Consider the following 15,696-nt stretch of genomic DNA (forward strand, 5'->3'; position numbering starts at 1 on the left):
CGATGTCAAAGAATTTAGCATATACGCAGTTCATTTCCATTACAGAATTTGGATATTTTTCTTTTTACAATATTGTATTAAATTTTAAATGAATTTCGATTATAGTATAGACAATAATTATAACTATGCATGCTTAGAAGTTATTTATTTGAAATTTTTCATTTTTCTTGAGTAAATGTGCACATAAAAATTCCTAAATTTTTTTATTATATATAATTTTATTTTAGTGCTTTTGCAAGAAACCAATTTTCTTGCACAGATATTGTTTCACTTATTTTATAATTCTTACGTACGTTTCATTACATACATAGTGATATAGAGAGATAGAGATAGATTGAAAGAGAAAAAGAAAGAGATTTCACTCAATTTGAGTAATGTTTTGGAACAATCAACTAAATTAATCTTACTGTTAACATTATAAAATATACAAGCCTAGCCTATTTCAAAAAATATCAGCACATCGTAGACTTAATAATAATAGTTAATATAACAATAGTACGATATTCACTGGAAATATGAGACACACAACATGTTTAATAAATAAAATGTGCATATTATTTTAACAATAAAAAAAAAAGTTTGCATTTGTTGAAAATGCAAAATAAAATTCGACATTGTATCGCAGAAATTGAGTTTTAAGTTTAATAATTGAGTTCACAGTGGTCACTTTTTATTCAATAAACAAAATCTTTGAATTATATAAATTTATATAAATTATATAACTTTCAAATTATTAAAAAAACGACAAAATATTAAAAAAATTTCTTTTTTCATTTACATTATATTTATTTATGATTTTGCTATTATATAAATTTTTTTGAATTAAAAATTTATTAATCATTACACTTAATAAAGAATAGAAAATGACCATCACACTCAATGAAGAGTAAAATGTTTCAAATAAATCACGTAAATTAATTATACATTAACAGGTACTTAAACTGTGATATATAATTATTATTATTATTATTATTATTATTATTATTATTATTATTATTATTATTATTAATATTAATAATAATATTAATAGTATTAATGATATTAATATCAATAATAATAATAACAATAGCGATGTCTCATTAGGGAAAAGTTTTCATTGATCTACATTGTAAACGGTACATCGTGTGTGTATATATATATATATATATATACGTGGCTTTTTAAAATGCTACAAATCTCTTGCGTCAGATCACAATAAGGATAATATCACACATAAAAGGACAAAAAAGGTGGTTCTAAAATTGATAAAAATGATTGCGAAAGATGATTGTGAGAAAGTCAACTGAAAGCAGGAACAAAATGGATAGTGCTACAAATATAGAAATTCAACGCCCTATCCGTACTCTTTTTTAAGCAATATAAGAGAATGTAAGTGAAAGCTTTAATTTGAAATTAGATGCCTCCAAGGGGGTGGATCAGGGGGTGGAGGCAAAGGGACTGGTTACGGTCGGCAATGACCTCTTTTTCTACCACCTTCATTCCCATCTTCCTCTTCACCACCTCTTCTTACTTCAGTATAACGTTCACCTTTCACACTTACAATCTTGTTATCTAAATAACGTACTAATTTTTTTGGTTCCGTTTTCGGGGCGACTGGACGATGCTCACGTGAATCATCATCTCTATCAACGTAACTATATCGTGCGATGATACGTGATTTCAATTCCTCGTCATTTACTCTTGCCTTGTTACGACCGTTTGGCTACAGAATATAATTACACTATTTTATTTCATTTAATACATAATTGCTTTAGTAATATAAAATATGCACATGCATTCAATATTTTAAATTAAGAGTAAGTTATTTAATATTATATAAGACATATGATATATTTTTTAATTAAAAAAAGAAATATATATATATACTTTAGAAATAAATTTAAAATGATACTTACTGTTAGAAAAGTAAGATTACTAACAAGACTTTGTCCTGCTTCTTGTCTATGAAGTGCAAGCTGTGCTGCTTTTGCTATATCACCACCTGCAACTGCTAAGCAATGTCTAGCTTCTGCTGGACTTGCAGCTGGAAACATTTCTTGCAGAAGTGCTACTTGATGCCAAGATGATTCCTAATATGATATATTGATATATTGATATTTTAAAGTTATAATATATATACTAATAAATAAAATTTGTTATATAAGTAGAAAAGAATAAGACAACTAAAGACAACCATATCAACTTTTTTGATGCTAAATTTCATTCTAATATTAGTTTATTGTTGTAAAATAATATTATTTGAAAATGAATAATATAAAAAATTTTTATACATAACTAAATTTTTCAAAATTTAAATTTCAATATTTAAATTTTTCACATTTTAAATTATGACAAAAATAAATAATCATGATGCAATTGATTTAATAAAATAAAAAAATATCATACATTTAATTTATGAAAAAATTAAAAAGAGCTTACTTCTGAAAAATATTCTCCACTAGAATCACTTCCAGCATCACTTGTTTCTGAGAGATGATGAACTCTCATTCTTTGTGTACCAGGAGGTAACAAAGCTGTTAAACTAATATGACTCAAAGGATCCTGAGGTTGGCAATTTTCATTTTCTTTAGTTTCTTGCCGTAATTTGCTTTCAATATCTAACAACCATTTAGATACTGCTTCTTTTTCAATGGTAGAAAACTCAGGAAGGCAAGCAGAGACCATTTCACATAATCCATCAACATCCAAATCTTCCTCAAGTGCACTTTCTTCTACCATACTTACCACATAACTCAAAACAATATCATCTATTAAACTAGAAATAATATCTTTATAAATTACAAACATACATTAAATATGTATAGATTTCATGTAAATTTTCAAGTTATAGACAAAAAAACATTTTTATTTTTCTTTTTTTTTTACCTTAATTGGGCAGTGGGTACTTCTTTCCTCACAAAACTAAATAAAGACTTTTTAACCAATTCTTCTTTTTCATCCATTGTACGATTCATTCTAAAAAATTTATAATAATCTATTAAATATAAAATATATTTTTTATATTTTATATTTAAAAGTCATCTATTAAAAACATAAGTATAGATCCAATTTGTTGCTTTTCTATTTTATATAAATTTATATTTTTTAAAATAATTAGTTTATTAATAAATATGATTTTTTTTTAAATAATATTATTTTATTTTACTAAAATAAAAATTTTATTTAATAATTTTATGAAAATAATATATAAATATTCTTGAAAATACCTGATAATATTAATATGATAAAAATAATTAAATATCATAAAATATTGTTATTGTATTAAACAAAATCAGTTTTATCCTAATATGAAAATTTTATCATAAAATTTTTTATAGCAGAAAAAAATAAAATAAAAATAATAATTTTATTAAAAAAAATTTTATAAAAAATAATTGTAAATAATTATTATATTAAATAAAAATTGTAAGTTCTAACAAGCTTATCAATCAATTTCAATTTATTACATAGCATATTAAATTTGTCAAATTTGACATCAAATTTTATTTAAAAAGTTAAAATTAAACAATTAATAGTTAAGTTAAATAATTATCTTTCTAGATAGGTTAAGAGAAATAAAGCAAGACCAATAACACACAATTTATAACAAAATTGCATTCAATGAAGAATTTTCATTAATATTTTTATCTTATACAAGATGACAAAAGAAATAATTTTTTTAATTGTATTGAACAACAAGAATTGAATAACAAGAATTATCAAGAAAAATGTATGAGAAAGAGACAAGAAGAAATTGACAGAAAGGTGGTAGCAGCGCCGGTCACATCGAGCTCTTAACATTTTCGTTTATCTGCGATAATCGAAGGATTCCATAAAATAATATTGATATAATTCATTGTGAAAATAGGCACAAGTACGAACCTGATCTTATTCACTTGTTCGAAGTCCCTGGATTGTACTTGAGGCTGAAAACTGATAAAAATTTCGTATACAAACAACGTTCCTCGATTTGACAGTTCGGTAAGGGGAGGGGTAAAGATAACGTGGCGCCATCGTGATTGCGAGTTGCGACCTACTTTGGGATCAAATCAGCAATCCTAATATAACAATTTTAATATTGATATAACTCAAAAAAGATTAATTATTATATAGAATAAAGTGATTTTCATTGTATATGATAAATTAAAATGTATATTTTTTTATATAAATATCGTAAAATCTATTAGAGTATGAATGTAAAAATTCAATTTACATCGAAACACTAATATCGATATTGTAATCCCTGGAATATTTGTTGCATAAATATTAATCAGTATGTAATTGAAATTATTTTATAAATAAATAAAATAGAATCAATTACTTTGTAAAAATACTTTAGAAATATTATAACAAAGTATATATATACATTATAGCTAAAAAATTTAAAACTTTAAAAACAAATATATATAAATATATTTTTTATTGGAGATTGGAATTTCAATATTTAAAATTATTTATTTAAAATATTTAAAATTATAATATTATATAATTATATTGTTATAGCTTCAGTAATATAATTTAAAAACAAAAATTTTAATATTTATAATAGAGAAACGATAAATGTAAAAAAATTTTTATATTCCTATAAATATAAAAGAAATTTAATATAATATATCTCTAATATTCATATTTTATTTTAGAAATAATATATATTTAAAATATATCTTTTATTATAATTGTTATGATGTCTTTTATTATTTATTATGACTTTTAATTTCTCTTATATATACTATATATATATATAATATAATAATACATACAACAAATAATAACAAAAAGATCATAAGCAAAATTAGGAAAAAAAACATTTTTATTATATTATTATAATTCATAACAAATAATTAAAATATTAAAAATTTTTTAGAGAAAAAAGAAATAATACAAATTATTTTGCTATGTACTATTATAGCAATTTATTTATAAGACATAATTTCACATGTTACAATGTACATATACTTTCCAATCATATATAGATTTTTACAATAAAATTTTGCCTCTAGTTTCTATGTAATATATACCATATACGTAGAATGTTACTTTTACATAACGCTTACATACAGGTATAATAATTTTTTTGGAAAAAATATACATAATAATCTTTAAAAATCTAAGAAAAAGATTACAATGTAATAAAAAATATAACATTCAGTTATCAATTTATTAATTTTGCAATTTGATATAATATTAATTTTTTATGATTAATATATTATAAATGCATTGATTTTTTATTAATTTATTAGTAAAATCAGACATACCATTTCAAATAATGCATACATACAATATATATAATAAAAGAATAGAATAAACAAAAAAAAAAAAATAAAACACAAAAAAACATTTATTTGTTGTACTGTTTCTTCATTAGATTATACTGCAAACACTTTTCAAGTTAACAGGTACAACTTTTCATTAAAGAAGCAACATTCTTTATATGTTGTTAGCATATTTGTAATAGAAATAGAAAAGTAATCTGTAAATTTTCAACAATGATTCAAAGTAAAAATTGCATTATTTAAAATGATTGATCAACTTCTACTTGATTATTGAAGTTAATCTGCGAATTACAAGATTATAATATAAAAGTGTAGATCGAGTTTTTTTAACAAATAAATTGTAATAATTAAAGATATTATAATAATTAAAGACGTTATAATAATTAAACGTCAATGTCAAACTCAAATTTTTAATTATATGATTAAACTAAAATTAGTTATAGGTACTTTTGTAACTATATACAATTAATTAGTAATCTTTACTTCAATTATATCTTCTGGCATTATTTTTTGTATAGAAATATCAGTTTTGAACCGTGTACTTGGAGAAAATATTCGAAAGATATCCGATATATATCGTAGTCACTACGATTCATATAATAAGTGGTAAAAATAGTTTTACTTTTTTCGTTTACGTTCTATTTACAATGTAGATGAAATATTTGCCATATTACTTTGAATAAATGACATATCATTATACAACTTCATACTGTATTTTAATTGATCAAATATAAATAAAATAGAATTTTCAAATTAATCTATTATAACGATAAATTTTGTAAAACATTATCATAAAAATAATATATACATTATTCTTTTTTGTATTAATTCTGAAAAAAAAAGAAAATAATCGAAATCAATGTTCAATGGAGAATAAAGATCTCATGACAATACTGGATAATTCTAAAAATCTATTTAAAAAAAATCAAACATAGATCTTATTTCATTAAACAAACCAAGTACTGAATTCACTGATCATCTTACTAAACTGGTTTTTTTTCTTTTGAACATTGTTCTTTTTTCACTCCATTTCCTTCGCCGACTTCAAGTTCAACAGAACTATCTTCTCTAGTTTCTTCTTTGCAATCTTTGTTCGTGGCTATTTCAGTTTCTTCGACTATATCTTGTTCCTGTTCTAAAAAGTCCGTAGGTACGAATTCCATTTGATCTTCGCTATCATTTATATCGGGCGGTTCAGGTATCTCACAGAAATTAATTTCTCTTTCACCATCAATAGCTTCATTACCACCTGGATCATCTTCTTCATGTAAACTCATAAGTTTGTCAAAGTTCGACGGAGTTGAACTGTCTTCATTATTTTCAGGAAATATCTCTGTAGGACTAAGAGGAATATCTAAAGGTTCAAGTTTAACAGTAGTAGTCGGTGATGTAGGTGTAACAGGTCGTTGTAAACGTATTTTAGTAAAGGGTTTTGGTTCAATTGGTTCTGAATGTTGTCGTTTTTGCGCACGTTTAGGACTAGAAAGCGTAGAAACTCCGGAAGTGGAAGCTTTCTCTTTGGTCTCTGAAGCGATTCGCGAAACTGGTTGAGATACTATTGGCTTTGATTGTGGAATAAGTAAAGGTGGTTTTGAATTCTATTAAAAAAAATATATTTTATAAAAATTTAATTAACAGAATTATGTTCATTTAAAAAATAAAAAAGTCATTATTCACCTGTGAAGAAGGATTGGGTCCAGCTAATCCTTTCACTTGTAATGCTTCGGCTGCATTTAATAGTTGGGGCAGTTTATCATGAGCTACGTTCACTTCTCCGCGATACATGAATTTGACTAGTGCTTCAACTTCCCAAAATTTAAGATCTTTCATTAAAATAATTGGATGTTGACATGGATTTTCTCGTAATAAATCTGCGAGATAATCGCTACAGGATGACAATATCATTTTATGACACTTTAACGAACGGCCTTCGCAAGCCAATGTAACATCAACAAACTGTTCAGAATCCAATAAAGATGGAAAACTGTTTTGCATGTTACTATGATAACTGTTCCATCTCAAACAAACCTGAAAAACATATATTGTATATTTTAGCTGTTATAAAATTTATATAGAAATATTGTATATATTTCATTATTTAAAAGCTCATTACCTCTGTAGGTTGTTGATGTACAATATTATGAGGTACTCCTTGACTAGTTTGTCGTGGTGGCATTTTAATGGTTGTAGGTGCAACTTGCTTTACTTTTAAGGGGATTGTTTTTAACACAAGAGTCTTTGGTTGACGTTGCTGTTGTTGCTGCTGTGATATAGGTGCTGGTGCAATGTTTCTAATATGAGATCTTACCAAGGACTGTGCTGCTATTCTTATAGTTTTGCCAGTTGAATTACTTGAAGAAGGTGATTGTAATACTGAAAAAAAATTATTTTTATTATTATAATCATAAATAGACATAATATATTTTATAAAAAGACAAATAATTTATTTTTTTTTATAAAAAGACAATATTTATTTTTTTTTTTATTTATTAAAATGATTCTCCAGAAGATGTCAAAATATTTTAAAAATTTGCATATATTTGCAACTATTTAATATTTAAAAAAATGAAAAATACTTTAATTATAGATTTCAATATTAATTTATAAAAAAAAGTACAAATATAAAACCTAATTTTATTTTATATAATAATAACTTATGTATACTTTATGTAAATTACTATTACTTTATGTAATAATATTTGTTAATACCCTTTAAATAATTGTCAAGTCACTTTTCCAGTATATAAAATATCTTCAATAACCAACTACCATTACCGTGATAATGACTGCCAATGAGTCTGCCACCGTGATGTACTCTAAGATGTCGATGAAGATTCGTTGTACCGCATTGACGTGGATTCGCTCCGCCTCTGACAACAACCGCACCGCAAATTCGACATTGAGCTCGCAAAGGATCATTTGCACATAAGTCAAAATGCGCCCAAACTGCGCTTGGATTTGTCATCGCACGAAGGCTACGTGTATGGGAACGAACACGATGTGTAGCACCTGCATGACGATTAGTCGAAGGTGATAGAGATGGCAATTCAGCCGCCTCTAAATAAAAATCTTTTTCATCTTCAGGTTCTTGCTTCATCGCGATATCTTCGAGCCGAATGGCCTCCACGATATCCTCGTTGGAAGACGTGGTGACCGATGTGTTGCAATTTCGATCAGGTTGCTGTCCCTGCAGGAGTTGGCGGCTAGTCAGCTTCACGGTGTCCTTGCAGGCCACCAGTACAAGCCGACCCGCCGTTGTAGCCGTCGTCTTCGTTCTTGTCGCGCTGCTTACGATTTGACCTCCACGCCAACTTCGCTGCGCGTTTTCTCTGCGAAAACGCGATATTCTAAGATAACGCTTAACGAAAAACATCCTTTTGTGTGGACATGGTTTCACGAATTATTTACATGGAGCAACATTTTTCTCGATATAGTAGATATTCTAATCAATTTTTTTTTCCAAAAAGAATAATTTAAACGAATAAAGAAGAAAAGATGAACTATTATAATAACAATTAAGATTCTATAAATAAATTCAAAAACATTTAATTATTAATAATTTAATTTATTATTAATAAATAAACTTACTAAACTAAACTATGACAAGATTTGTCAATTAACTGAGAACTATCATCATTGTATAATTTCTTTTAAATATCAAATTGACGAAATTTGATATTAAATTACAATTTTTAATTATGCGAAATAATTTTGTAAGAGAATGCGAATAAATAGATATATAGAATCTTTTTATCGTTTAATTTTTATAATATTAATGAATTAAACGAATTAATATTATTCAAAATAATATATTTTCTTACAACATTTTGAAAAATTTTTATAACTAATAATATGTTTATCTGATGATATAAATATTATAATTGAATTTGAATATCGACGAGAAATATATTTCATAATTCTGGATATAAGATACTCGTAAGGAAAAATATATTTAAATAGTATGATACATATAAGTTTTTTGGCATGTAATATTAGTATAAAAAGTGCTAAAGATAATCATATAGTGAGTAGATAAAATACATATGTGCGTCCACATTCTATCTTTCTCGTTTCTCAATGCCTCTTTATTACTCCCACTTCTTTTAGCACACTGTGTCATCACTCAGCAGACGACACACGGATAATACGTATTAACGATTTATCCGATGAGAACGTCTGATAGTGTAGCACGTATATTACGCAGGTTAGATCGATATTGCATTGTAACGTAAAACAAACGATCAATGGTAAAAAATTTAAATTTTTAAATTGTATTTTATAAAACTATGCATGTAATTGAAACAATCTAAAAACATCTACGGAAGTTCTACTCTATCTGCAAAGTTCCTTTTATTCCTTCTCTTCTCCCCTCCCTTCCTGTTTCTAATCTCCCCTCCCTTTCACCACCACCAAACGACATTTGCTGTCTCATTACGTTCCTTCGATCTTTCTCACTTCGCTTTCCTTTCCCTTTCTCCCTTGCTCCTTCTATCTTTTTCGCATTCTCTTACTCGCTCTTTTGTTCTTACTTAGTTCTCCCTCTCCTTCTTGCCTCCCCGAAGATCTCTCTTGAGCGACCGGCTATAAAATGGCAACCGTTGCGACTGAGCACGATATCGAGTGGCACACGCCACTGCTACGTCTACCGTACCTCTGTGCTTTTTTTCCTTGTGTCTTTGTTCCTCTCTTTTTTGTCATCTGTCGCAGCGTCACTTAATCCAATCCGGTCATTCGATTCGCAACTACGAACCGGTTCAATTTTGTGTTGTATCGCGTCAGAAAACGTTGTACCGACGACCACGCGACAATTTATTGACCCTTGCACGATTCCCAGGAGTGATATTCAAACTACACTACAAATTGTTCAATTTCTTTCACCGTGTTCTCGATTCTTTCCCGATCAGATCAACACTGGTTTTCTATCACGTTATTCTCGGCGTGTCTAATCTCGTTGCCGTGTAAATGCTAATGATTAAATCGGTATTGGATATGATCATCCGTGTACGAGCCAGCGACTACACAACGAAAGAAATCGCCAAAAAATTCTGTTCCTTTTCTTTTATGGTACTCTTTCAATGTACAAATATGTACTCGAACGGAAGATCGTCGAATATAAGAGTGTATGTAACTCGTGAGGGACGCGTTTGTATCTACTTGATCGACAGAATCGTTACTAAGTTCCGTGCAAGTTTTTTTCACGACGCGTCTCGACAATGTGGCTCGCTACGGAAGCGAAACGATTTTCCCCGAAGCCGAACCCGGGAGTGACTAAAATCGAAATCGGTGGACGAACAGGGGCGCGTCAGGGCGCGCATGTGCGACGGCGCCGCCGGTCGTCGACGCATATTATCCGTACCGTGTTTCGTGTTGCTATCGTGTGCGCGTTCCCGGGTCTCTCTTCGCTAAGGAATTACTAACCGACCTGATCACGTTCGACTCACTCGAGCCTCGCCGAGCGAATTCTCATCGATCGGGAGCCGCTTCTATGGCTCTCTTTTTTTCGCGCGCATCTTTAAGATGCCCGCCATGTTGGAACAACATACATACAAGTGAAATGTCTTGCTAATTGCCTTACATATTTGAATATATTAGTTTACATAACAAATAATTTTTAAATTTTTCAAATTAAAATAAATGTATGGTAATTATGGACAATGTTAATTTAACGGAAAGAATTCATATATTTTCAACGTAATTATTTAAGTGAAAAATTTTAATATTAATTTAAAACTATAATTTTTACAAATGCAATAACTATACATGTTTTTTATATAAAAATAATTTTTATTTTAAGATCAATATAAATCAATATAGATAATTCAATGTGAGTATTATAATAGATTTTGTTTTTACTTAGAAATTAATTATTTATTATTAATCTTCTGGAGATTCATTTAAATTTTATTAATAATCATTATAATAAAACTTATAATAATTTTTTAGTTATATGAAAGAAATATGAATACAATAAATAAAAAGATTTCATTGAAAAATTATATATTCTATTCAATTACATTCCTAATATATGTAAATTTTAATTATTAAAAATATAAAACTTCAAAACACTTACTTTTTCTAGATGTGGCTCGTGTCTTCGGTCTCCTCTCTTTTTTCTCCTCTGATAAATCATTTTCTATATGAACTACTCGTTGTGGTACGTTTATAGAATTGTCAGTATTCCCTTCAATATCTACAAAAAATAAAGTTTTTAACAACATTATATGATGAGAACATCTCTCTAAACGTGTTTTTTAGCTAATAATTTTAGTAATATATTAAGATAGTAATATATTAAACAATTAAATCGTCATCGATTAACAAGTATAGATTAACAAGTAAACTTACTTGTTAGCACACAAGGTTTACCAAGAGCCAAGTAACGTTTCCTGGCAACTTGAGCAGCCGCAAAATCTGGTTTATGATTGTGTTCCATACGCACCCTTGGTTTCGTGCAACTCGTAGTTGTGATAAGACTGCCTCTACAATGCATAGTTCTGCCGACGCATCTCCATCGGATATTGTATGGTTGCTTTTTATGCAGTGTGTACATATAGCCATGATGAATTAACTTCGGTCCTCCCTTGTTTGATAAAACAACCTATGATACAAATTTATTAAATTGATTGATATCTATTTTTAAATGAATAATTGTTAATTAAATTTGACAAAATTATTGAAAAATTAAGTTATCATTAGTATTTAATATTTGAAATGCTAATCAATATTTCAAAATATTGATTTCAATTTTTTGCAAATTAAATTTGCAAAATTTATAAAATAAAATTATGAATCGATTATATAAATGTTTAATTATATTTTGAAATAAGAGATCATATTTAAATATTTGATTATCAGGAATAAAACAAATGATTTTTATTTAAAATAATATTCATCTTGTAATTATCAAAAGTATTTTATTTGGTTTTTTTAATATTTAATTTGTGAATTCATATAATAGCTAAATATTTATATAAATAATTTCATTATTTTTAAGGTTTTTTGTCTCGTACTTCGGCTACATTTGGGTCATCGTCATCGGTATTCTCAGAAAGAACGGACGACGTGGAAGCTTCTTCCTTGATTTGTGTTTTGTTTTCGTTAGACACACTTTTAACACGTTGTGGCATCTTGTTTATTATTTTTCTATTTTTCCTGCAAACTCTCAATCCAATACTTGTGTCATTGACCTAAAGAGATGATTGTTATTACTAAAAAAACATAAGTAAAAAAGTTCAACCACATATATGCTCATATATATATATATATATATATATATATATATACCCAAATAATCTAATTACTAATTTCTATTTTATTTGCATTTTTTTTTTGAGAGAAAAGTTACAGTTAATACAGAATTTATTTTTATAAAGAAAATTTCTGTAAAAATATTACCATAAAAATGATTATAGAAAAAATTTTATTTTGGATTTTGAAAACGGAGTCGATCGGAAAGTTAAAGATTCATGGAGATCGACGATCTTAAGTAATATACATACAGACATTGCACGATTTACGCAATTGCATGTTTGCTGGCTTCTATTACTGTGAAATCGTTCGAACTTCTCAGTGCCTATGCACGCGCTAAAAATAGTATAGAACAGAGAAATGAACAGTAGGTTTATAAAATCTTGAGAATCGTGCGTATTAGAAATTTTAGTATGTCTCGTATTCGTCTGCCGATTTTTTTTCTATTTCCCTTTTCCTCGTTCGTTTTTATCCCACTATTTTATTCCCACGGATCTAAAATTGCACAACGAAGCATGCGGAGAAATCATTTGACTCAAATTTCATTGCAAAAATAAAGATTTCGTATTGTTATTTCATGGTGAGGAATTAAGAATATATCAAACTTCTGGAAAAAATAAATATTTAATGATAGCAAATTCTTCAAACAGTATCTTCGTAATAAATATATATATATATATATATATATATATATATATATATATATATTGTATTTATATATACATTACATGTTATATATAACATATATTATTTAAATACTATTCAAAAAAACAAAAATATTAAATTGCTTGAATTTATTATGTTTAAGAAAACAATTTTAAGCAACTTTTTGATTGCTTCTTTCTTATCAAATATGTATATGTATATAATATGTATTGTATGTATTGTATGTATATAGATTTATTGCTTTTTTATTATTCTTCCAATACTTTTTTATTGACATTTTATTATTATTGCTCACATATAGATATTTTTAGTTCAAAATTAAATTTTTTATAACTTAAGAAATAATCAATCTTTCGAAGATGTCTCATGCAAATTTTATATATTCACAAAAATTTAATCAAAGATTTCTTTTGATCTTTCATCATAAATACGAATTGATATTTATTTGGATGCATATACATTTTTTTACAAATCAATATATTAATATATAAAATTAATATTTCTTTCTTTTTAAAAATAAAATTGCTAAATTTTTTTATCGTAAAAAGTAAAGAAAATTGAAATTTAATTTCTAGAAAGGAAAAAAAAACATTGCTAAAAAAAAATTCATATTCAGAATTAAATATCAATATTTCGAAAATGAAAACACATGACATGCGACATTTTTTCTTACAACCAAGGATATATTAACATTTTATGGGACATATTCTGTATATCTAACTGATTAATATTATATATCTAATTGATTAAAAATTTTATTTAATTTATTGTGCAAAAGATAAAAAAATTTTAGAATTACATAAATATATAGTAAAAGAATATGATAGTAATAATTATAAAAAAATATCAGTGTTATCAAGTTTTAGAAAATATACAAAAAATAATAAATAAAATATTTAAAATATTTAAATGAATTTATAAAAATTAACACTGTTAATAGCATAGGCCTATTGGCACACGAAAGTGAAGCGTGTACTAACTTTCATTGCATGAAATCGTTATTTACTGTATGATCAAATAAAATTGCTTTTAAATGAAATGAAAAGTATTGTATTGTAATACTCACGTGTTACTGATGGGTAATTCAATCGCAAAATTCGTAGGAACAATCAAAATACTTTTATATGTATGTAGATACAATATGTATTTGTATAAATAAAATAATATCGTAAAAAAAGAAGAAAACGGCAAGAATTCTAACGTTTCGAGGAATTTAATCGCGGTTCTCGATCCTAATCGAGATGAATCGATATTTAGGTATCAAGCATGACCAATTTGTCGACCAGACTAGCTTATAGCCGTTTTCGGTGAAACTACTGAATGGTCAACAAAAATGGCGAAACTCTAGTGATTGGATTTTGCGCAATAAACGCCACGCTCTGGAACGTGGAATATGGCACCGGACAAGCGCAATCAATGAACGGCACTATGGCACCGTGCTGCACAGTTTATACGCGCGCCACGAACGATCATTTCATACTATTTACGCACTGATGGCGCGCGACATGAATTCATTATACGATCACCCAAGTTTTATACGTTTTACGATGTTACGTATCAAAATTCGCGTTGATGGAAACTGATACATAAAAAAACTAACAGCGATGTGCTTATGTCTTGATTATATAAAATGAATAATAATAATATATATATATATATATATATACATATATAAATATATATATACATATGTATATATATTCGGAAATGCATTGTGATTGCGTATTTATAACATAAAAGAATTGAATTGTCTTCGATAACAAAGTAATAAGAAGCAATCGAGAAAATCAGTACGTGCGATAAAAGATTCTGGATTGATAAAATTAGGAACATCCGGATCATTATGGACAAAAGCCAGTAACTATATTCGTTATCATGACTTGTGATTGGATGGATATAGTATAGGAATATATATCAATATTCATCTTACTATCTATTGTAATTTATAATAAAATCAAGAAATATTTTTCGTTTATTTTGTACATGATGAAATTGATTATCGAAATGCCTGATTGCATTTATTTTTAATATATTGTTTGTTTAAACAGTATAATTGCATAATATTGAACGAAATTTATATTTATCATATTTTAAGTACAAAAAATTTTAAAATACTTACTATTTTGGTTACACTTTTTTTATTACATTCTAATAATCAAGAATATATTGTTCTACTTTCTCTTTTTCTTTTTTTTACAATAATGTTTTGTTACTGATTTGCGACTGATTTTTTACCTCTTACTTTTTATGGCATCATACTGTCATAGACTAGATATAGAATAGATCTATCATCTTACGGGATTTTGTATGGTATGTTCTGAATTATCGATCATACATGAAAAAATCATATATGCCCTCTATGATTTAGAACCGCGAATTTAGAAGTTACATTCACTTTAATGATTAATCGATAGATTGAAGTTAATAATAAAAAGATATTCTTTTTTTAAATTTTAATATATTCAAAATTTTTACTACAAATGATTTTTACTACAAATTCATATTTATAAGGCACATACATTTGATTGCA

At 26.8% G+C, this 15,696-nt stretch overlaps 2 protein-coding genes across 8 annotated transcripts; both read right to left on the reverse strand.

Moving 5' to 3' along the window:
• Positions 1 to 985: 985 nt before the first annotated feature.
• On the reverse strand, positions 986 to 3,965 carry LOC122721050 (CUE domain-containing protein 2). Its single transcript, XM_043948266.1, has 5 exons — positions 3,862 to 3,965; positions 2,866 to 2,955; positions 2,419 to 2,755; positions 1,896 to 2,069; positions 986 to 1,702 (listed from the first exon to the last, which is right to left on the reverse strand). Exons 2-5 carry the CDS (start codon positions 2,952 to 2,954, stop codon positions 1,442 to 1,444), a joined length of 861 nt encoding a protein of 286 aa, XP_043804201.1. The 5' UTR covers position 2,955; positions 3,862 to 3,965; the 3' UTR covers positions 986 to 1,441.
• A 908-nt stretch (positions 3,966 to 4,873) lies between these two features.
• LOC122721042 (protein jim lovell-like) lies at positions 4,874 to 15,406 on the reverse strand. 7 transcript variants are annotated; one of them, XM_043948243.1, is made up of 8 exons: positions 15,286 to 15,406; positions 12,752 to 13,107; positions 12,263 to 12,439; positions 11,598 to 11,850; positions 11,323 to 11,442; positions 7,366 to 7,625; positions 6,930 to 7,280; positions 4,874 to 6,850 (listed from the first exon to the last, which is right to left on the reverse strand). In XM_043948243.1, the coding sequence occupies exons 2-8, from the start codon at positions 12,755 to 12,757 to the stop codon at positions 6,236 to 6,238; spliced, it is 1,782 nt and encodes a 593-aa protein (XP_043804178.1). In that variant the 5' UTR covers positions 12,758 to 13,107; positions 15,286 to 15,406; the 3' UTR covers positions 4,874 to 6,235. The 7 variants fall into 7 exon arrangements, with proteins under 7 accessions (XP_043804178.1, XP_043804180.1, XP_043804179.1 ...); XM_043948245.1 differs by having other exon boundaries at positions 12,648 to 13,107; XM_043948244.1 differs by lacking the exon at positions 15,286 to 15,406 and adding an exon at positions 14,233 to 15,279.
• Positions 15,407 to 15,696: the final 290 nt, after the last annotated feature.

Source organism: Apis laboriosa, unplaced genomic scaffold (assembly GCF_014066325.1).
Source record: "Apis laboriosa isolate Shangri-la unplaced genomic scaffold, ASM1406632v1 scaffold13_cov153, whole genome shotgun sequence".
Taxonomy (NCBI): Eukaryota; Metazoa; Arthropoda; class Insecta; order Hymenoptera; family Apidae; genus Apis; species Apis laboriosa.

Coding starts and splice junctions, on each gene's coding strand:
- LOC122721050 (XM_043948266.1), bottom strand. CDS start 2,954: ATGAATCGTACAATGGATGAAAAAGAAGAATTGGTTAAAAAGTCTTTA. Junction 2,756..2,865: donor GTACCCACTGCCCAATTAAG/GTAAAAAAAAAA, acceptor TATTATTTCTAG/TTTAATAGATGATATTGTTT. Junction 2,070..2,418: donor GTGGAGAATATTTTTCAGAA/GTAAGCTCTTTT, acceptor ATATCATATTAG/GAATCATCTTGGCATCAAGT.
- LOC122721042 (XM_043948241.1), bottom strand. CDS start 9,950: ATGACAAAAAAGAGAGGAACAAAGACACAAGGAAAAAAAGCACAGAG. Junction 8,582..9,903: donor CAAGGAAAAAAAGCACAGAG/GTACGGTAGACG, acceptor GCGTTTTCGCAG/AGAAAACGCGCAGCGAAGTT. Junction 7,281..7,365: donor TACATCAACAACCTACAGAG/GTAATGAGCTTT, acceptor TATGTTTTTCAG/GTTTGTTTGAGATGGAACAG.